Source organism: Bombina bombina, chromosome 1, assembly GCF_027579735.1.
Source record: "Bombina bombina isolate aBomBom1 chromosome 1, aBomBom1.pri, whole genome shotgun sequence".
NCBI classification, from domain to species: domain Eukaryota; kingdom Metazoa; phylum Chordata; class Amphibia; order Anura; family Bombinatoridae; genus Bombina; species Bombina bombina.
In genome coordinates, this window is record NC_069499.1 from 1411956878 (window position 1) to 1411979663 (window position 22786).

The 22786-nt window shown below is 36.5% G+C and overlaps 1 protein-coding gene across 1 annotated transcript in view; it reads right to left on the reverse strand.

Moving 5' to 3' along the window:
- Positions 1 to 404: 404 nt before the first annotated feature.
- CRABP2 (cellular retinoic acid binding protein 2) overlaps positions 405 to 22786 on the reverse strand; it is a 28068-nt gene continuing 5686 nt past the window's right edge. Inside the window, exons 2-4 of the mRNA XM_053705271.1 lie at positions 15488 to 15666; positions 6149 to 6265; positions 405 to 1979 (exon numbers count right to left, since the gene is read on the reverse strand). Coding sequence (XP_053561246.1) covers positions 1929 to 1979; positions 6149 to 6265; positions 15488 to 15666 — 347 coding nt within the window. The 3' untranslated portion in view covers positions 405 to 1928. The remainder of the gene's footprint in view (positions 1980 to 6148; positions 6266 to 15487; positions 15667 to 22786) is intronic.

A 22786-nucleotide genomic window follows, 5' to 3' on the forward strand; every position in this document is an offset into this window, starting at 1 on the left:
CCCCTTGTACCATGTGATAGCAATCAGCCAATCACAAATGCATATACGTATAGTCTGTGAATTCTTGCACATGCTCAGTAGGATCTGGTGACTCAAAAATTGTAAATATAAAAGACTGTACACATTTTTTTTAATGTAAGTAAATTGGAAAGTTGTTTAAAATTACATGCTGTATCTGAATCATGAAAATTTAATTTAACCTGAGTGTCCCTTTAAAGATATTTATGTTCATTGAATTAGCAAACATTTCATGTTTGGTTATTGCATACTGCAATAACCATTCTCATTGACTGTTAGTCAGAACTCTATACATGTGTATCAGTGAACAGAGGACAAGCCTTCATGATCAAGGAAAAGCAATGTTTGTCATTCATAAAAAGAATTATGAGGCAAAACAAAAAACATTATTTTACTATTTTCTCTTTAATTAAAAAAACATTTTGACAAATAAATACAGTACAGAAGATAGACACAAACAAGAGTGATGTTACTGATTTCTAGTCCAGAAAGGTAAGTTAGTCAACACTAATACATTTACATACATTAAAAAAACGGTATAAAAATGTTTAAAATTACCTAAAAAAAACATTCCACTTTATCTAGATGACTTCTAGAATTGCAAAAAAAACAAAAACATAACTATTTGCATTTTTAGATTTTGTGTAACAAAGTGGTAATGATAAAGTAATTGTACTTAACTTTCTATTTTAAAATACACTGTATTTTGATGACAAGAAAGGAACACATTCTTTTGTAAATGTTCATATTTGCTGCATAAAGTTTTACAGTGGAAAATTCTCCAAGGCCATAATAAAAGCAAATTAAAATGGGAGAAAAAAACAAACATAAAAGTACTCTGGCTTCAAAGTAAAGCCAGTGGTTAAACCAATACCAGTATTTTCCCTAATTTTGGGGATTTCCAGTATTGTCAGAAGCCAGCTATGAAAGTGCATCCATCAATAAAAAGATTTGTGCAGAATATTCCTATATCTTTATCGTTACAATTTTATGACAATCAATACATTTGAGATAAGTATGTTGTGATGAAATTTGCCAACTTATTGAAAAAGTAGTATATTTGTAAATCTCTTTATTGAATCTTTAACTTGTGCAATTAAGTATTCTGCTTTTTGACTAACGTAATGAAAGAAGTTTTAAGCTGGCTGTGGTCTGAATATGTATATATATATATATATATATATATATATATATATATATATATATATATATATATATATATAGTTTATATATATATATATATATATATATATATATATATCTTAGAAAACAATGTTCATGTGATGAAAATGTTTATAAATAGGTGCTTTCCTAGAAAATATTGTTCTACAATGGATTCAGTGTATTTTCTGCTGTCACTGTTACAGAATAACCATTTGGATTTTGTTTTCTGGTGTGGCCTGAACTTAGATGCACATTTTTCACAATCCAGATGACAAAAATAAAGCATTATCTAAGCTACGTGTTCCTAAATATTAAAGTCATATATTCTATAAATTGTAAAATATGGGATTTTAATGGGATAGGACTTGAATAAACATTCTATAAAATCATCACGAAAGAAAATTAATGGAGCATCCACAATTCATATTTACAGGACGAACATACAATGACCTAGGGGTACCAATAATTATTTTATGTTTTAAGGTGTTTTTTCCATTCCATGTTATCCAAGATGGGAATTGACTGTATGAAGAATAAAGGTTTTGAACAAGAGATGAATGGGCTCAGTCTTTCCAATAATATATCTCAGTACAAACCAGAAGCCTGTTAGGTTGGGGAGTACATTGACTTGGCGGAGCGTGCTGTAAACGGGACACTCTCTGCTTTGATAAAAGTGGTTATTGAAGGTTCAGAAGGTGATTTGGGTTGAGCCGAATAAGAACTTTGGATCTCCAAGTTCTTGGGAACTATTCTCGGATATAAATCCGTGTGCATACCACATCATCAGCAGTCATCGTCTGTAAGGAGAGAAAAGGATAAATAACCAAAAAGTAACAATAATCTTTGCAGTTCACATATACAAGGGACGATGCAAGCTCATTTAAACCATATACATTTGTATGCAAAATGGGCATTTGTAGAAATGGAAACATTTTGATAAATATGGGAGAAGTCTGGAATTTAGTACTCATTGTCTGCTGCTTTAAAGCACTACACTCTCTTGTCTATAACCTCCTCTCCCATAAATTATGTGTATTTGAATAGCTTCATTTTGTGCCATCCATGCAAAATGAATGAAAGTGAGAGTTATCATTCATGGTAAATGAATCAAATGATTATTAATGTAGCTCATTTACATATCACCAGACTTAATTTACGCAATAATTATGTTTTTCAAATGTTTTATTCTAATTAATATATCCATTTTGATACAATCAATAATAAAATATGTTAAACAAACAGAGCTGCAGAAATGTGGTTTGTATAATTTTTTTAGAATAAACTGACATTTTAGAAACACAGAAAGATTTTAACGCCAGATATGAACCACAGCCCAACAAGTATTCCCAAAATGTCCTAACTGCGTAAACGTTTTTAGTTTGTAAGATAGCCTTATGCTTATCTCATGTATTCTTGAAGTCCCCCACAGTGTTGTCCTTAACACCTATTATTTTATTTGTATATAATAGAAATAAACAGCAGATTGTTATTATATAGATGCTTTGCTGTAAGAAATGTGACAAGACCACCAAACATATGCACTGCCATTGACTAATGAAGAAACTAATTTAGGTCCAGATTACTAGTTGAGCACAAAATATCGATTCTGCAAAAGCGATATTTGTGCTCATCTGAGTAATACCAGTGCACGCAAATATACGTTGGTACCACGAGTTAGGTGCAATGCGAATGCAACCTCGAATTTGCATTGCACTGAAGCATTGCGCTCATGAGAGTGTGTTTCCATAGGCGCCAATAGGAGCCTCTTTCTGATGCCGTCATACACGGCACAGAACCTAAGTGCAGCAAATGTAAATATATATGTGTATAAATGTGTTAATATGTGTATATACATATATATTTACAGGGAACACAGAGCTCCCATAGACAGAAAAAAACAACAACACTGAAAAGTGCCTTTACAATGGGAACACCCGCCAACTTTAGCCCCCAAAAACTGCCTAGTGCAGTAGGTTTTTTTTGTGGGAAAAAGCTACATTTCTTTTTTAAAAAAAACCCTAAAATACAATTTTTTGGGGCATTAGGGGCACTTTTATAAAATTAACCAGTGATCTAATCTCTGGTTAATATTCAGAGTGCTAATTGCTACAGCAAACTCACGGTAGCAAAAACCAACCACTTGTAATGGCTGGTTATTTATCGGGTGCCTGCAAATGGGCGAATTTGCTTATTTGCGGGTGCACAATAAATTAGCGCTCCACTTGTAATATAGCCCTTAATGAATTATTGTTATTATACATGAAAATAACTGCACAGTTTGACTCATGTTCATAGTTTGATAAAGCTTATTAAAGGGACATAGTACTCATATGCTAAATCACTTGAAACTGATGCAGTATAACTCTAAAAAGCTGACAGGAAAATGTCACCTGAGCATCTCTATGTAAAAAAGGAAGATATTTTACTTCACAATTTCCTCAGCTCAGCAGAGTAAGTTCTGTGTAAAAAAGTTATACTCAGCTGCAGCCCAGCTGCAGGTAAAAAAAATAAAAAATGAAGAAATGAACAGCAGCCAATCAGCATCAGCAGTGCAGAGGTCATGAGCTCTTTTACTGTGATCTCATGAGATTTGACTTAAATCTCATGAGATTTCATTGTAAACTTCCTTACACTGAATAGGAAATAACATGAGAGTGCACAAGGCTCAATCCTTCGGCTGTCCCGGAACAGACATACTAATATGCTGCTTAGAAGTCCTTTACTGAGAAACTTTTGAGGTAAAATATCTTTTTTTTTTTACATAGAGATGTTCTGGTGATATTTTCTAGTCAGCTTTTTAAAGCTAACGTATACTGCATCACTTTGGGTATTATGGCCCTTTAATAGACTGATTTGAAGAAGACCTTCCAAATTGTGTGTCACATTTTCTCTTATTGTGACTTAAAGGGAAAGTCAACACCAGAATTTTTGTTGTTTAAAAAGATAGATAATCCCTTTATTACCCATTCCCCAGTTTTGCACAACCAACACTGTTATATTAATATACTTTACATGCCCTATTTGAAAGATGAAAGTGGATTCCCTTCTGTCTTCTTCACACCTCACTACCTGTCCACTTGACCCTATTACTTCACATCTAATACCTTCTCTGTTTCCCACCCTCACTCCGGCTCTTACTCACATATTCAACCTATCCCTTTCTCCCGGCTCATTCCCTGCCTCCTTCAAACATGCAAAGGTCACCCCCATCCTCAAAAAACCCTCCCTCGACCCTAACTCTTCTGCAAATTACCGCCCCATATCACTGCTCCCGCTAGCTTCAAAAATCCTAGAAAACTAGTTTTCAATCGCCTAACCCACTTCCTGTCCTCCACCTCATTGTTCGACCCCCTGCAATCTGGCTTCCATCCCGAACACTCAATTGAGACTACCCTCACCAAGGTTACTAACGATCTCCTTTCTGCTAAAAACAAAGGCTACTACTATATTCTCATCTTACTTGACCTCTCTGCTGCCTTTGATACTGTTGACTATCCCCTTCTCCTATGGACTCTCAGCTCTATTGGGTTCTGTGACACTGCCCTCTCCTGGATTCACTCTTATCTCTCTAACAGATTCTTCTCAATCTCTTTTGCTGGCGACTCCTCTTCTCCCCATCACCCCAAGTTCGCTGCCTTGGAGTCACACTTGACTCAAATCTGTCCTTCATTCCGCACATCCAATTGCTCTCTTCATCCTGCCGCAACCACCTAAATATCTCCAAAATTCGTCCATTTCTGAGTGCTGAAACTACTAAACAGCTAATCCACTCCCTGGTAATTTCCCAACTTGACTACTGTAATAACCTACTAACTGGCCTCCCTCTCTCCCGTCTCTCTCCCCTTCATTCCATCCTAAATGCATCTGCCAGGCTAATCTACCTCTCTCAATGCTTTGTTTCTGCTGCACCTCTCTATGAGTCCCTTCACTGGCTCCCCATTTACAGCAGAGTCAAATTCAAAATTCTCACCCTGACCTACAAAGCCCTCACCAATGCTGACCCACCCTACCTGTCCTCAGTCATCAACACATATACTCCAGCCCGCCCACTAAGATCCAACAATGACCTGCTCCTTGCATCCTCTACCATCACCTCCTCTCATGCTAGACTACAGGACTTCTCTCGTGTGGCACCAACCCTCTGGAACGCACTTCCTCAAGCTGTCAGACTTTTCCCTAATCTCTCCTCCTTTAAACGTTCCCTAAAGACCTTTTTGTTCAGGGAAGCTTATCACCCGACTCATTAACAAATGAACTTCACTTACCTAACAGTTGCCCTCATCTATCTCCTCACTAATATCATTCTCACCTTTGCAGTCCCCACCTCCTGTTTCCCATCCTCCTACCCATCTAGATTGTAAGTTCCCATGGGAATAGGGCCCTCAATTCCCTGTGTATTTGTCTTTTATTGTATTGCTTCTCCGTTGTACTTTTATCCTTGTACCCATGGGCAGCGCTGCATAATCTTTTGGTGCTTTATAAATAAAGAATAAATAATAATACTTTTTACCTCTGTGATTACCTTATATCAAAGCATCGTCTGACAGCCCCCTGATCACATGACATTTTATTTATTATCTATTTACATAAGTGCAGTGTCTGCCAAAAGCCATGGGTGTGATCACAAAGTTATCTATAAGGCTTACTTGAACTAGCTCTCTCCTGCTGTGAAAAGCAAATAAAAAAGCATGTGATAAGAGGTGGCCTTCAAGGGCTTAGAAATTGTATGAGCCTTCCTAGGTTTAGCTTTCAACTAAGAATACTAAGAGAACAAATCAAAATTGGTGATAAAAGTAAAAGGGGAAATTTGTTTAAAATGACATGCCCTATTTGAAACATGAAAGTTTTTTTGGACTTGACTGCCCCTTTAACAGTTCAGCAACTTGTCAAACAGTGTCTGGGTTAATGTACAAATTATACAATTTCCTTTTGAGACAAAAAATGGAAACAAGACACATTTCCTTACCAGGATAAGCTCTCCGTCATTGGTCATTTCTCTAGACCAGGCTGTCTTTGGTCCTTCCCCTTTCAGAAGCCTCTGTTCACACACCATCTTGTTCTCACTCTCCCATTTGGCCAGACTCTGAAGAAAGACAATGAAAGAGTCCTAAACAGTTCAGATACCTCATTGAATAACAATCAGCCTTTGCAGACAAGACTTTTTACACCTTCACCACAATTAATCATGCACAGGAGACAGCTGTCCTAATCAAAGGATATTCATTCCTGAGAAATCTGCAGTCAATTTGTTCCTTTTACACAATTTATAGACTTTTATCTGCTTTATCAAAAGGACTGTAGGAAGTGAACAGGAAGTGATGGAAACCTAGAGAAAAAGAGACAACTTCCCACCGTATATGTTAGTGCAGGTCAAGGGAAAATAAACACATAGGATAAACACCCACTAAACATTGCCCTATATGGTTGACATTCTGGCTTCTACCTTTTTGTTTTTTAATTCTTTTTTAATTTTGTGCTGTGTTTTCAAGATGGATTTGATGACACATATTCAGCCAGTAAGTTTTGCACTGCACGTACATTTATGTCATAGTAAAAAACTTTCTAATTCACTTCCATTATCTAAATATCCACAATCTTTTTTATATGCACACTTTCTGAGGCACCAGCTCTTACTGAGCATGTGCAAGAATTCACAGAATATATTAAATGCATTTTGTGATGGCTGTAGGCTATCACATGATGCAGGGAGGGGAAAGTGAACTAACTTTGAAATTAGTCAGAAAAAAAATCTACTACTCCTTTGAAATTTAATCTAAGTACTTTTACAGAGTTTTTTAGTGGATTATGCAAATCTACTGTTTATCTATAGTTAACAACCATACCGCTAGATTACGAGTTTTGCGTTATGAGGGGTGCGTTACTAACTTGCACGTTATTGTCACCGCTCACATCCCTACAGAGCTGGTATTACAGGTTGAGCGTAGAGTAAAATTGTGCTCTATACCGCACTCCAATACCAGCGCTGCTTAAGTCAGCGGTGAGTTGGTTTTACGTGCTCGTGCACGATTTCCCCATAGACATCAATGGGGAGAGCCGGCTGAAAAAAGCCTAACACCTGCAATAAAGCAGCGTAAAGCTCCATAATGCAGCCCCATTGATTCCTATGGGGAAACAAAAGTTATGTTTACACCTAACACCCTAACATGAACCCTGAGTCTAAACACCCCTAATCTTACACTTATTAACCCCTAATCTGCCGCCCCCGACATCGCCGACACCTACATTATATTTATTAACCCCTAATCTGCCGCCCCCGACATCGCTGCCACCTACATTATACTTATTAACCCCTAATCTGCTGCCCCCAACATCGCCACCACCTACATTATATTTATTAACCCCTAATCTCCCGCCCCCAATGTCGCCGCCACTATAATAAACATATTAACCCCTAAACCGCCGCACTCCACATCACAAACACTAGATAAATATTATTAACACCTAATCTGCCGCCCCTAACATCGCCGCCACCTACCTACATTTATTAACCCCTAATCTGCTGCCCCCAACATCGCTGCCACTATACTACATGTATTAACAAACCTAAGTCTAACCCTAACACTCCCTAACTTAAATATAATTCAACTAAATCTAAATAAAACTTACAATTATTACCTAAATAATTCCTAGTTAAAACTAAATACTTACCTGTAAAATAAAGCCTAAGCTAGCTACAATATAACTAATAGTTACATTGTATCTATCTTAGGTTTTATTTTATTTTTTACAGGCAAGTTTGTTATTTATTTTAACTAGGAAGAATAGTTACTAAATAGTTATTAACTATTTACTAACTACCTAGCTAAAATAAATACAAATTGACCTGTAAAATAAAACCTAACCTGTCTTACACTAACACCTAACCTTACACTACAATTAAATAAATTAAATAAATTACCTAAATCACAAAAAAAAAAACACTAAATTACACAAAATAAAAAAAGAAATGATAAGATATTTAAACTAATTACACCTAATCTAATAGTCCTATTAAAAAAAAGACCCCCAAAATAAAAAAAAACCCTAGGCTAAACTAAACTACCAATTGCCCTTAAAAGGGCCTTTTGCGGGGCATTGCCCCAAAGAAATCTGCTCTTTTACCTGTAAAAAAAAATACAAACAACCCCCAACAGTAAAACCCACCACTCACACAACCAACCTCCCAAATAAAATCCTAACTAAAAAACCTAAGCTCCCCATTGCCCTGAAAAGGGCATTTGGATGGGCATTGCCCTTAAAAGGGCATTTAGCTCTTTTTTTAGTGCCCAAAAGCCCTAATCTAAAAATAAAACCCACCCAATAAACCCTTAAAAAAACCGAACACTAACCCACTTACAGTTTTGAAGACCAGACATCCATCCTCAAGAAAGCAGGGAGAAGTCTTCATCCAAGTGGCAAGAAGTCCTCAACGGAGCCGGTAGAAGTCTTCATCCAAGCCGGCAGAAGTGGTCCTCCAGACGGGCAGAAGTCTTCATCCAGATGGCATCTTCTATCTTCATCCAGACGGCATATTCTATCTTCATCCATCCAGCACGGAGCGGCTCCATCTTCAAGACATCCGGCGCGGAGCATCCTCTTCTTTCCACGGCTAACGATGAATGAAGGTTCCTTTAAGTGATGTCATCCAAGATGGCGTCCCTTGAATTTCGAATTGGCTGATAGAATTCTATCAGCCAATCGAAATTAAAGGAGAAAAAATTGCATCAGCCAATAGGATTTTTTCACCTTTAATTCCGATTGGCTGATAGAATTCTATCAGCCAATCGGAATTCAAGGGACGCCATCTTGGATGACGTCACTTAAAGGAACCCCACAAAAGGCCTTTTTAAGGGCTATTGGTAGTTTACGTTAGGCTAGGGTTTTTTTTTATTTTGGGTGGGGCTTTTTTTATTTTGATAGGGCTATTAGATTAGGTGTAATTAGTTTAAATATCTGATCATTTCTTTTTTTATTTTGTGTAATTTAGTGTTTGTTTTTGTAATTTAGGTAATTGTATTTAATTAATTTAATTGTAGTGTAATGTTAGGTGTTAGTGTAAGACAGGTTAGGTTTTATTTTACAGGTCAATTTGTATTTATTTTAGCTAGGTAGTTAGTAAATAGTTAATAACTATTTAGTAACTATTCTACCTAGTTAAAATAAATACAAACTTGCCTGTAAAACAAAAATAAAACCTAAGCTAGCTACAATGTAACTATTAGTTATATTGTAGCTAGGTTAGGGTTTATTTTACAGGTAAGTACAGGTGGCCCTCGTTTTACAACGGTTCAATTTACACCGTTTCAGAATAGCAACCTTTTTTCCAGTCATGTGACTGCTATTGAAAAGTATTGAGAAGCAGTGCATTTATTAAAATAGCCAGTAGGTGGAGCTGTCCTCTTGTGCTGCAGCAAAGCCAAGCAAGCTGAAATTAATCAGTTCAACCAGACCTGAGCTATCAAGCAGATTTCAAAGGAACAAGATCTTCCTGTCTATAACTCAGTCCAGATTGGAATGCATAGAAAGAACTGTTTGCAGAAAAATGCAAGTGAAGTCTGTGTTTTGTGACAAACATTTGCTGTTTTTGTTAATTTAACTTAGTTTAATTATATATTATGTGTTGTGTGATTATTTTATTAGGTTTATAATGCTGTCTAGCATTTAAAGTCTTCATTTCAAAGCTTTTAAAATAATGTATTAGATGTTACTTATGACAATTTTGAGAGGGGCCTGGAACCTATCTCCCTCACTTCCAATTGACTTACATTATAAACTGGGTTTCAATTTACAATAGTTTCGATTTACAACCATTCCTTCTGGAACCTAAGCCCGGCGTAAACTGAGGACTACCTGTATTTAGTTTTAAATAGGAATTATTTAGTTATTATTTAGATTTATTTAGATTTATTTTAATTATATTAAAGTTAGGGGGTGTTAGGGCTATATTTATGGTTAGGTTTAGGGGTTAATAACTTTAGTATAGTGGTGGCGATGTCCGGAGCGGCAGATTAGGGATTAATAAATGTAGGTAGGTGGCGGCGATGTTAGGGGCGGCAGATTAGGGGTTAATAATATTTAACTAGTGTTTACGATGCAGGAGTGCGGCAGTTTAGGGGTTAATATGTTTATTGAAAAAAGACTTTACGCAAATTGTGTAAGTTAATTTGCGTTAAGGCCAAAAAGGTGTGCGGTACAGCTGTACCTACAAGACTCGTAATAGCAGCGGTAGTGAAAAAGCAGCGTTATAACCCATAACGCTGCTTTCTTACTCATAACGCAAAACTCGTAATCTAGCCGATAGTTACTAGACACTTCTAAAGCATTGTGGGCCAGATTATAAATGGCACGCTTTTTAGCATTTTAACTTGCGTGCAAACACCGCCAGAAGTAAACTTTCAACGCGCATGAGTTAGAGCGCGTATTACAATTTGAAATTAAAGTGTTTGCAAGAAAGCGAAAGCCGATGCTCGCTAATTTCAGGAATTCGGATATCGCGACTATGTTAACTTCTACTCACCACCATAGACTTCAATGGAGAGCGCAAACTGGGAAAAAACTAACACTTTTCACATGCACTCTAACCCAACAAATAAATACAGTAGATTTGCATAATCAATCAATGCTTGATAACAAGAAAATAGGTCTCCATTTATTAAGCAGTGGATGCTGCTTCAAAGTCCCATTGTTTCTGGTCCACCAGAAATGGAAGACCGCTGCTCTTTAACTTGTCCGCTACCTTTTAGTTATGTTTAAGTCACGTCTATTTCCACACCCACTTCATCATGTGATAGCCATCAGCCAATCACAAATAAAGTGTCCCTTTAAACCTACAGCGCTAACCCGAAGGTAGCTATGAATATTTTATATTCCAATGTTCTTCACAAACTAAATTTGTGGTCGAGCAGTCGCATTTACTTTCAACTTGTAATATGCGTGCAACTTACAGCTGGTGCAATATTTTAATATTCCACTACGCTAATGTTAGTGTGCCACTTGTAATCTAGCCCTGTGTGTTTCAGCATTTGCTAGTAATTAACGGGTTAACCACTGGTATGTGTTCTTGTACAAGAGTTGCATCCTAGTCTATACAAAATCACTCTTGAGTATGGGAAAAACACTATTTCTAACCAGAATAACAATTGCCATTGTATAGTAGTGTTGTTGTATTTACATTAGACAAATAAACCTGCAATGTGATGAGTATGTCTCCTCCCAAGAAGCACTTGACTGCCTGGTGATATCTAGGAAGGTGTGGTAGGGTTAGAATAATCGCATGACAAGTGCAAATATAAATCATACCTGGATGTAAGCTGCTAAATCATGGAAGGAGAGGTAATGAGAGAGATGAGGAAAGAACAAGAAAGGAGAGAGGGGAGAAAACATTAGAGAAGAGAAAGGGGCAAGAATAGAAGTGAGGTAACAGGAACAGAGTGCAGAGTTTGCCTGCCACCTTTTTTCTGGGTATTTCCAGGACTTTTTTTTGACAGTGTGCGATATTTGTACAGTCGTTTATGTGTCCCACTGTCTCTATACACAACACATGCACTCTGCATCCCATACTGTCTCTCCCCATGTTAGAGGAGCAAGTCTCCAGATATTCTATGTACCCAGTAGTAATTGTTATGAAAGGACATTGATTTGAGCTATTTATATGTGGCCTTTTGAGAAACAGATCGTCAGTACATGTTCCTTTAGCTAATTACATATTTTCTTGCCTACAAATAGGTATCTGAATTTGTAACTGTCACAATAAAGCTGTAAAGACGTATTTTAGTTTACATTAACAAACCAAGACAGCTCACCATAATACAACATTTATTTCTATATTTAGTCTTTATTATCTATACTGACCTGAATGATGACCATGTCAGTAAATTACCTGCAGGGTGGTGCCCCTAAAAAGTGTATGATATCACTATCTACACATCACTGTCATAATAAGTCAACTGTAAACCAGAGTCAATTGAATTACTTGTTAATACAGCTAAGTATGGGCAGAGCCCATGTGATGGTGTGGGATTTCCTTATGGCAGTAATTCAACATAACCTCACTTTACCCAACCACAAACTGCTTAGGAGAGCAGCCTCCAAGAAGTGTAATTTCCGCCCTGCTAAACTGGGCACTCAATAAATATTCTCAGAGTCCTTTTTATGAAGCTGAATCAGATACGGCATAAGAGGCGTGAAAATTCAAGCGTCTAGTTTCACAGTTTCTGTTACTTTCAAATGAGAAATTACTTTTTTTCTTATTCAAAGGAACTGTATATATGATGGCATGGGAAATAAGGAATATTGGTATAAAAAGAAACTGTGGTTATGTTCTGTAGTATGTGTGTACAATGTAGAGAGGTCTTTTTATATTCGCACTTTCTGAGGAACAAGATCCTACTGAGCATGTGCACAAGCTCACAAGGTATATGTATATTAGTCTGTGATTGGCTGATGTATGTCACATGATACAGGGGGCTGGAAAATGGGAGAAAAAATAAATTTGACAGAAAAAAATCTACTGCTTGTTTTAAATTCAGAGTAGGACCTATTGCATTGTATTTTTATTATGCACTGGTTAATTATGGAGTTCTATTGTATTGAGTATTTGTCACCGCATGTTTAAATAAAGAGGCTAGATTGTGTATTTTGTGCACAATGAAAAGGCTTATTAGTTATGTGTTTCTATAGGTAGGATCAGGTATATTTCCTGTGATGAACACATTGAGGGCATTAATGTATCATGTGCAAAGGGTCCAGGACGATGCCTGTTGTGCAGCATGAGAGTACAGAAAGGCACAATTATTTCTCCTAACTTACTATTAAAGGGACATTGTAGTGGAATAACAGGCACTAAATCATTAAGATCATGTCTTTTTTTTTTTTACTTATCATCCTGGAACTTCATGTATTTACCCCCCACAAATGGGTTAAATGCATAGATAAAATCATGCTTGGGAGCCACAGAGAACTTCTTTCACTGGTCAGAAGACAGCCGGTGAACCAATCATCAGCAGCAGTAGCACGACCCCTCCAATCACCAGCTCTGTTCAGTTTGGGAGCTGCAATGCTTGCTGCTCCAAAGCAGGACTTTACCAAGGTGTTTAAGCCCTTTGCAGGATCAGTAGCGAAAAAAATGACATGCTCTAACAAATGCTCTACATTTTCCATTACAATGTCCCTTTAAATAGTAGAATAGCTCGTAAGAAGTCAGCATTTAACTGTTTTCCATATATTCCATATATATATGTATGATAGTATGATGTGAAGTCATTTGTTTTATTATGGTCATAACCATTATATTTACTTGCTACGCTCGTCTTTATTAGCATTATGTTTATTCTGTTCTTTATTGTGTAAACTGCATAAATAACCACTAGACACTTTCTTAGACTATAACAAACACCAAGCATAGTCAGCATACTGTGTGCAAAACCTCTGATGCAAAACAATATGGGCCAATTTACAAGTGGAGCGCTAAAAGAGATATTTGCGCTCCACTGATCCAGCGCATGCTAATGTGAGCTGGTATTACAAGTTGACAGCAATGTGAACACGAGCTCGGGAACCATTGCGCTCATGAGAGCACACTTTAATAGGTTCCAATGGGAGCCTCATTCTGATGCCGTCATACACGGCACACAACCAAAGTGCAGTGAAAGGGGTAAGTAGCGCATCAATGGCAGCAAATTGTAAATATATTAAAAAATGTTTACAGTCATCATTGTTTGAAGAGAAACTTTTTACTAGAACCAGGGACAATGATCCACAAAAGAACCATAAAAAGTATTTAGTTTCCAAGCTTATTATAAAAGAATCTTTTGTACTGCATGGATTTGATTGCTCCTTAAAGGGACACTCAAGTCAACATAAACTTTTATGATTCAGATAGAGCGTGCAGTTTTAAGACACTTTCCAATTTACTTACATTTTGCAGTGTTTTTATATTCACGCTTTCTGGGGATCAAGATCCTACTGAGCATGTGCACAAGCTCACAGGGTATACGTATACTAGTTTGTGATTGGCTGATGTATGTCACATGATATATAGGCCGGATAATAGGAGAAAAAATAAATTTGTCAGAAACAAAAATCTACTGCTTATTTGAAATTTAGAGAAAGGGGTAGATTTATCAATGTGCAGGCGGACATCGATAAATGTCGACAGCATACGCTATCAGCATTTATCATTGCACGAGCATTTCTAGTGAAATGCTTGTGCAATGCCGCCCCCTGCACATAAGCAGGGGGTGTCAATCAACCCGATCGTGCTGATTGCTGTCCGCCACCTCAGTAACTTACATTTCCGGCGAGCCAGAAATTATTGGGGTAGATAGCAGCATCCTCTGCTTGGTAAATCTACCCCGAAGTATTATTGCATTGTCTTTTTTTTCTTTCACGATTCAGATAGCACGTTCAATTTTAAGTACTTTCTAATTTACTCCTATTATGAATTTTTCTTTGTTCTCTTGCTATCTTTATTTGAAAAAGCAGGAATCTAAGCCCCAATCAGCAAGCGCAACCCATGTGCTGAACCAAAAATGGGCCGACTCCTAAGCTCACATTCTTGCTTTTCAAATAAAGATAGCAAGAGAACGAAGAAGAAAAATCATAATAGGAGTAAATTATAAAGTTGCATAAAATTGCATGCTCTATCTGAACTGGGTTTAGTATCCCTTTAAAGTGATGGTAAAGTCTCCCCTTTTTAAAATCAGATCCAAAATGTAAGTGATATTTTAGATAGTTTAATTCATCAGTTGTAATGAAGATGCAACATAACTTACTTTTTAATGTAGATATGAAATTCAAATACCCCACAATGTGAACTAAAGGTTTGAATTGTTCTCTAATCAGCGCTCTAGCTACATTTAAAAGTGCCATATGGGGATAGTGCTGATTGGAGAACAATTCAAACCATTAGCTCACAGAAAAATAAACTTTTGAAGTGGGTGACGGAATACAGGGAATTTAAATGTCATGTCTACATTACAGAGTAAGTTATAGCACATCTTCATTACAACTGATGAATTAAACTCCATCTAAAATATTACATTCCAGACCTGTTTTTAAAAAGGGGGGACTTTACCATCACTTAAGTTTTATCCTACAAAACTACTTTTTTTTCATAAACCCTTATCAAGTAGTGTTAGATAGTAGAACTGCCTCAGATTCCTCAGCAGACAGCAATTTCTATTGTTTGTTATGTTTCACCAAAATATACAACCCCCCCCCCCAAAAAAAAAATAGCTTATATTTTAGGCCTCATTATGAACAAAAGAAGCATAATTGGCTTAGGATGGAGTATCTAGATCCTCACCTTGCAAGGACGGCCATCTACAGTCTGCTCTTCAAATTCTTCCCCAACTTTGAAATGAATCTCAGTGGTTCGAACTGTCGTGGAGGTTTTGATGTAGAAGCATTCCCCATCTTGCTTTATCTCCACTGCCGGTTTAGAAGCAGCAGCCACTGCGATCTTCCGCAACATGACGTTAACACCTAAAAAAAATTATTTAAATACATTTTGAAATGATAAAACAAATTCAGTCACCTCAAAACCAATCATTAACCAGGACATTAAATTGAAAGAAAAAAATGTAATGAATGAGGCCGATTTAAATATCCAAAATATATAAAACACAGAGGAAGTCTAGCACTCACTCGCAAACACTCAGCTAAGATTAAAAGCAAACATTTAAGAGTTAGTTAACGCATCTGGCCAAATGGAACAAACCCAGGTACTACGTCAAGGTCTCTCTCAAAACCAGGGTCCCTAATACAGCAATACAATTCAAGCTCTCAATCAAACACGTCAAGGGTGCACAGACTTAGGTAATCACCCTAGACCTATACAAAACACAGAGGGGGACTGCACTCACAGAGGTAAAATGTATATTAATATGTGTTGGTTATGCAAAACTGGGGAATGGGTAATAAAGGGATTATCTATCTTTTTAAACAATAACATTTTTGGAGTAGACTGTCCCTTTAAAAAGATTTGGATTTCAAAATAGTTAGGATTTTGGAATATTTGTATATTTACATCTGTAAAATGGGATAGCTTGGATAGGGGATGGGACCAAGTGTAAACATCAATATCTTATACATACAACCTAAAAGGTAGTTTTATGTTATTTTTAATACTTTTGTATACATAGTACCCTCAGAAAGATAGTATAGTACTGTTATCAGACAGCTAATAGTTTTAAATAAATATAGACTATTATCTACATTTTAGAATAAAAAACATACACACAGAAGAGACTGACTTACAGGCAAGGAAAAATAGAAATTTTTGATCATCTTAATTTTTTAAAAATATTAATTAAAACATTTGGATTTCAAAATAAGTGTGGATTTTGGAATTATATATATATACATACACTGTATATTCAAGAACTCTCTAATTTTTGCTCCTGTTGATTAATTACATATATGTAATTTAAAGAATTGTTAATGTTGGAGGTCACATTGAAACGTGCAGGTCAAGTGACTTGCAGTAGGTCACAGAACGCATCAGAAGACTTAGCTTACTAGACAAGACAGAGAGCAGATGTGCTTCCCCAAGACACTATGGGTCATCACCATTTGTCATATGATCTTTCAACCTGGATTGGGGAAATTTAATCCCACTGACTATGCTGGGTTCCTGTAGACCTCATCACACCTGATTTCCGCTTGACTGCAGTTTTCCAGGCCACCGAGGATTCCCTGAAAGTGTTTAGAGAACGTGATGAACTAAATATCACTCTACACCAGGTGCAGTTTCAGGAGGACTGCTTGACAGTGGCATTTTTGCCAAAAATGTAATAACTGTTACCAGAACTAGACGTTAATAAATCAGATAATGTGATACTCACTTAAGGAAAGATAAAGGCATTGCTGGCATCTATTAATGGGACTGTACCATTTTGTAATGACACATGACAACTTTAAATGCTTTAAAAAAAAAATTGTACTCAGGACTTATGCAATGCAGTGCTGATATATACTATGCTATATACTTATGGCATATAAAACTTACCAAGCACATTCTTCCCACAATGGGAAAAAAATGGAATACAAATTGCAGCAATAAAATTTGCATTAAAGGGACATTCTAATGAAAACAATTACATGCTCTAATTGGTTAGAGCAGGTAATTGTTGCATCAACTGTGTGTTTAACCCCCCAAAAGAGGGCAAACAGGTCAGTATAATTCAATTTGGGTGCTGCAAGCAATACAGCTCCTGAGCAGAACATGGTGGATGGGATAATCAGGAGTGGCAGCTGCACATAGCCAACAATTACTGGCCGTGTTCTGCTGAGAAGCTGAAAAGGAACACTTTGCCAAGGCTAACTAAACACACAAGCTCAAGTTTATGAACATGTGGGCAGCAAGGTTCCCATGCAGGGAAATTGTTTGCCTATGCTTGTGTGCAGTGATACGGTACCCGCTACTTGAATTTATGATTCCTACCAATTACACAAGAGTAGGGCATGTCAATCATCCCAGGCGGGATGATACAATTCTGCTACCTTACAAATGCTGCTTCTTAAAGGGACAGTTTAGTAAAAAATGTTTTCCCTTTTAATGTGTTCCCAATTATCCACTTTACCTGCTGGAATGTATTAAATTGTTTACAAGTATTTCCTTTACCCTTATATTGGCATTTGAAATAGTCAATTTAGCCTGTGGTATCCCCACCTATTCTGAAAGTGTCTGGTCTTAGGTCCAAGTTATAGATAAGCTGTGTAAACACAGCCAGCAGAAAAAAATTACCATCCCACTGGGGTATAGAAGATTTTCCATTGTTCTCTCCAAGTATTGGTCTTTGGTGTACAGACAGATATAAAATAAAGAAGCGTGTATATGTACACAATGTGATAAAGTAATGAGATCTGATTATACCTACAAGCTAAACCCATTTTATTAAGTTGTGGCTTCAAAAAACTAAATCAGTTATTTCATATACACAAATAAACCTTAAAAAGCAAATTCTCATACATTTTATACTCTGCAGCTTGTAAAAAAAGTTATGGGAAACACATTAAGGGTATACTGTCCCTTTAAAAATAGCAAGAGGAAGCCTGCACAAGAACTATTTCTGCAACTAGCTAAAATATCTCCCACAGTTAGCTAGGGTCAGTGACATAAAAATGACATGCTCTTACAAATTACTGCATGTCATTTTTTAATTAGAATGTCTCTTTAAATAACATTTAAAAACAAAGAGCAGCTCTCAGTAGGCTGACCCTAATTAAGCCTTGGAAATGTGATCAGTAAAGAATAGAAAAGACATTGTGCTGTGCCTTGTGAGCTTGGTGATCTCCAAGAAAACACGTGGTCAGTGCAGGCGTATGATATCCTTTAGGCAGAAAATGAGTTCATGTCTGTGACAGAGATGAACAACATCATCAAAAAAAAGCTGGAGGGCTTTGTTGGCAATTACAGGAACGCTGGCAAATATATCACTGTTGTTCCTCCCAAAGTTTATACAACAATAAATAATATAATTCCCCAATAGGACAGAAAGACATTTGAAAAAAATCCCAGTTAATCCCATGTTTATCTATGTAAATTCCAAATGCTATTGCAGGAAGCTCCAAAGAACATTTAAAGGGACATTAAACCCAGATTTTTTCTTTCATGATTCAGATAGAGAATACCATTTTAAACAACTTTCTAATTTACTTCTATTGTCTAATCTGCTTCAATCTCTTTATATTCTTTCCTGAAAAGCATATCTAGGTAGGCTCAGTAGCTTCTGATTGGTGGCTGCACATAGATGCCTCATGTGATTGGCTCACTAATGTGCATTGCTATTTCTTTAACAAAGGATATCTAAAGATTGCAGCAAATTAGATAATAAAAGTAAATTAGAAAGTTGTTTAAAATAGTATTCTCTATCTGAATCAAGAAAGAAAAAAAAAATATTTTGTGTTTAATGGCCCTTTAAATAGCATTTAAAGGGCAACCAATTGTATAATTCCAAACTACAAGCATATTTTAGTATATCAAGTTATTGACTAATAAAGAGAAACATTGTGCTAATGATGTTTATAAACACTGTGTAAACCAAGCTAGCCTAACTCAAGACCCTTTATTTAACCCTTCATTTCTTATGCCTGAATACAATCGCTAAACCATGGAGTTCATTGAATCTATGTTGGACATTTCTGTTTCTATAGATTTATGTAGAATCTGAGATAAAGTTCTGTTACAGCAGCTAAGGTGTTAAACCCCACCCCCAGGAGATTTGGTACATAAATAATAAAACACTAAACTCCCAACAAGGCCTGCTGGCCTTTGATCTACCAGTATGGTGTTTACCAATAGGGTGATAAACCATAAAACTGTAAAATCTTATAAGATTTACACCAGGCTGGGAACAATAGAAGAAGCACTAAAAACTTCAAGGGCTGTTTTCTGCTTGTGAATTGGTGTATACAGTCCAGTTGTCATAAAGAGAGGTTGATGGGTCACAGGTTTTGTTTGATGCAGATAACAGCTCAGTTAGTGGGGTTAAACTGTGGCTGAACCTAACAAGAGTGGCCTGGTGGGGATAGGGGTCCTAGCTGCAGTTATAAACCAATCATTTATCTATGTAATAAAATGGACCAAAGTCAAGGCTTGGAGGTGGTAGATGTAATCATTCGGCCACCCTGATCTTATATGTATCTGTTCAATGAAACTGTTTAATATGATTATCCTACAGCCAGTAAGTTGCCAGCCATTAGCTGCCTTCCTTAGTTCTCATCCACTGTCTCTTCCCGTCTTTATTGTCTATTTCTTACAATCTTTTCACACTCTCCCATTTTCACTATATATTATTAAACATACAAGGCAATCTTCCAATGTTTCTTCACTTTAACTCCTATGTTATTCTATGCAAATTGGAAATACTGGAGAATTTGGTGAAAGCTTTTAGTGAATTCTGTTTAATGACCTGTTATGGAAAAAGCAGTGAGGAGACATTTTGTATTTCCTACATTGTCACATTCACTAAGCAAATTCATTAAGATTAAGAGAGCTACCTTAGTGAATTACCTCTATATAATGACACAAGGATTTAATTAAGTCCCCTTGGATGGTCAGCGTATCTAGCCAACTGCCACATTTCCACCTCCACCCTTAAAGAGACAATCAAGTCAAAATGAAACTTTCATGATTCAGACACAGCATGCAATGTTAAACAACTTTCCATTTACTTCCATTAACAAAATGCAGAGTATATTTAGATTTACACTTTTTAGTCACAAGCTCCTACTGAGCATGTTCAAGAATCCACTAAATATACGTATGTACATTTGTGATTGGCTGATGGCTGTCACATGACACAGGAGGAGTGGAAATAGACATAATTGAAATTTGTCAGAAAAAAAATCTACTACTCATTTTTTCAGACTTTTGCATTGTCTTTTTATCATGCATGTGTTCATTATGTAAATCTACTGTATGCACTGGTTCTTTAATGTATATAAAACTACTAAAATTTATATAAGAAAGTGTACTTTTATAGTATACATTCCATAAGACAAACATGACCATTTTCTAATGCTACAGCTAAACCCATTGTTAAAAAAGTATATACATTAGCATTTGTTGCTAAATATTTCTATTCAAAGGTAACTTTTTGAACCTTAAAAGCCATCCTCTCAGCGACAGCATTGCTCAAGCTGTTCAACTGTATAGGAATATGCTGTCACTTTCTCCTTACTTTGGAGGACGAGATAAGCAAATGTTACTGAAATTATATGCAGCCGTAATGCTTAGGCCTCAGTACCCTTATGCTCATATAATGTATTAGCTCAAGCAACTTTAACTCTGATTGGCTGTGTAAAATAATGAGTGGGGACTGGTGCCTGGGTATAGCACAGTGCACTGGGAATAATGATGCCAACCAGATTGCATTTGTGATGTGTCCCTAAATGGCCTGTATTTTTGTTCTACATGTTGACAACCCTATCTGTAACTATTCACTTGAATAGCGCATCAAGTTGTACAGCGAAGTAGAAATAGAAAGATCTTACATAAATAGGGCAACCCAGACCTTGGCCTAGTCAGTTGTAACTCCACATACCCAACCTATCCTGGCTCCCCACACCCACATCCATATACCACCATAAATTAACCCCATAATTATGTAAGCACAGCCCCTAAGACTGAGTATGTATAAAAAAAAAGATATGGTTATCCCAAAAATTATTTTCTTTTGAAACAGAAAAAGTTTGAGTTCCAAATCAATTAATATGAATAGTTAGTGATTAAGACTACAAGATAATTGATATCATAACAAATGTTGCTATGCCATATATAAAATGGGGTTAGAACGATGTATCAGGTAAGAGTGATTAGATAATAAGCTCTCTTGCCAAGAAATACTTTATTGTAATTAAATTTTCCTGCAGCAAAACCACAAAAAAAAAACAACAATTGCATGTAGATTGTAAAACAAAACCTTAATTGAAAACAGCAGGGTATTTTTTTGGCAGAACTGGTGTTATTTTTCTCAGCTGGTGAATGTTGATAAAGTACCTTAGATGTGTCTGTTTTCATGCTGCGTCTTTTGCAAAACAATTATATTACATTAATGTTCATGTTACCAGAGGCCTTGGTGAGAAATCACTATTTTGCTCTCTGTAGGGGGAGTCAATGTCATTCATAGTGCTGAAGCAGTTCTGAATCCAGCTGGCAAACACTGCTGGGCCTGGGCCAGAATTCTGCCAGCGCCTGCCCTTTGCTATGTCTAGGGAACCACTGGCTAGGAACTCGATGCTCCAGCACCTGTTCTGTGTGGCCTCTGCAAATGTTGAGGGGATTTATTGCATTAACCCTATCCTGCCCAACCTAATGATTCAACGTACATTATCTAGACTGTAGCTTTACTGATTAAAGATATTTGAATTGCACTATTTAGAAGCCTTTTTGCAATATACTTGGGTTTGCAAAAATGTTTCTTTTAAAAGCCATCACAGTATGAGCCACAATTCTTAAATGTGTACACAACTCACTGCAGATATGGCTGTGCTTCTAGAGTTGTTGGTGACGTTGCCAGCTCTCTGTGCATGCGAGGAAATGCTCGTGCACGTCGCCTGCAGCCACTGGCAGCTGATCACATGCACCAGAAAGTGAAACAAATTCCGGAAGCCAGGTAACCACGGCTCCTAGAATTTAATTTCTGGCTCCTTACTTTTCTGATTATGCTGCATATTTACAAATAACCTTTTTTTTTTGACAAATAATAATGATGATATTTAGTTACTTAAGTAAACAATGAATGATACTGTCATTTTGTAAGCAAAATGTTCAGTTAGGGACATATATGTAGCAGGGATGGGTTTTATGATGATTGTAGTGTGTACTTTTTTTTTTAAATGACCAAAATGGGTGGGTAAATAAATAAATAATAATAGTATACTGCAACATTGTTTTACTAGACACAATTAAACATTTTATATTACAATTTATACGTGCTTCATGTCCCTTTAAAATGTATATCTACCAATATAAACTAGAAGATAATTATTCATAATTTCTCTACATCATTTACCATTTCTGAGCCATTTATTTATTGCCTGCAAAGGGACATGAAACCCAAAATGTTTATTTCATGATTCAGAGCATGTGATTTTTAAA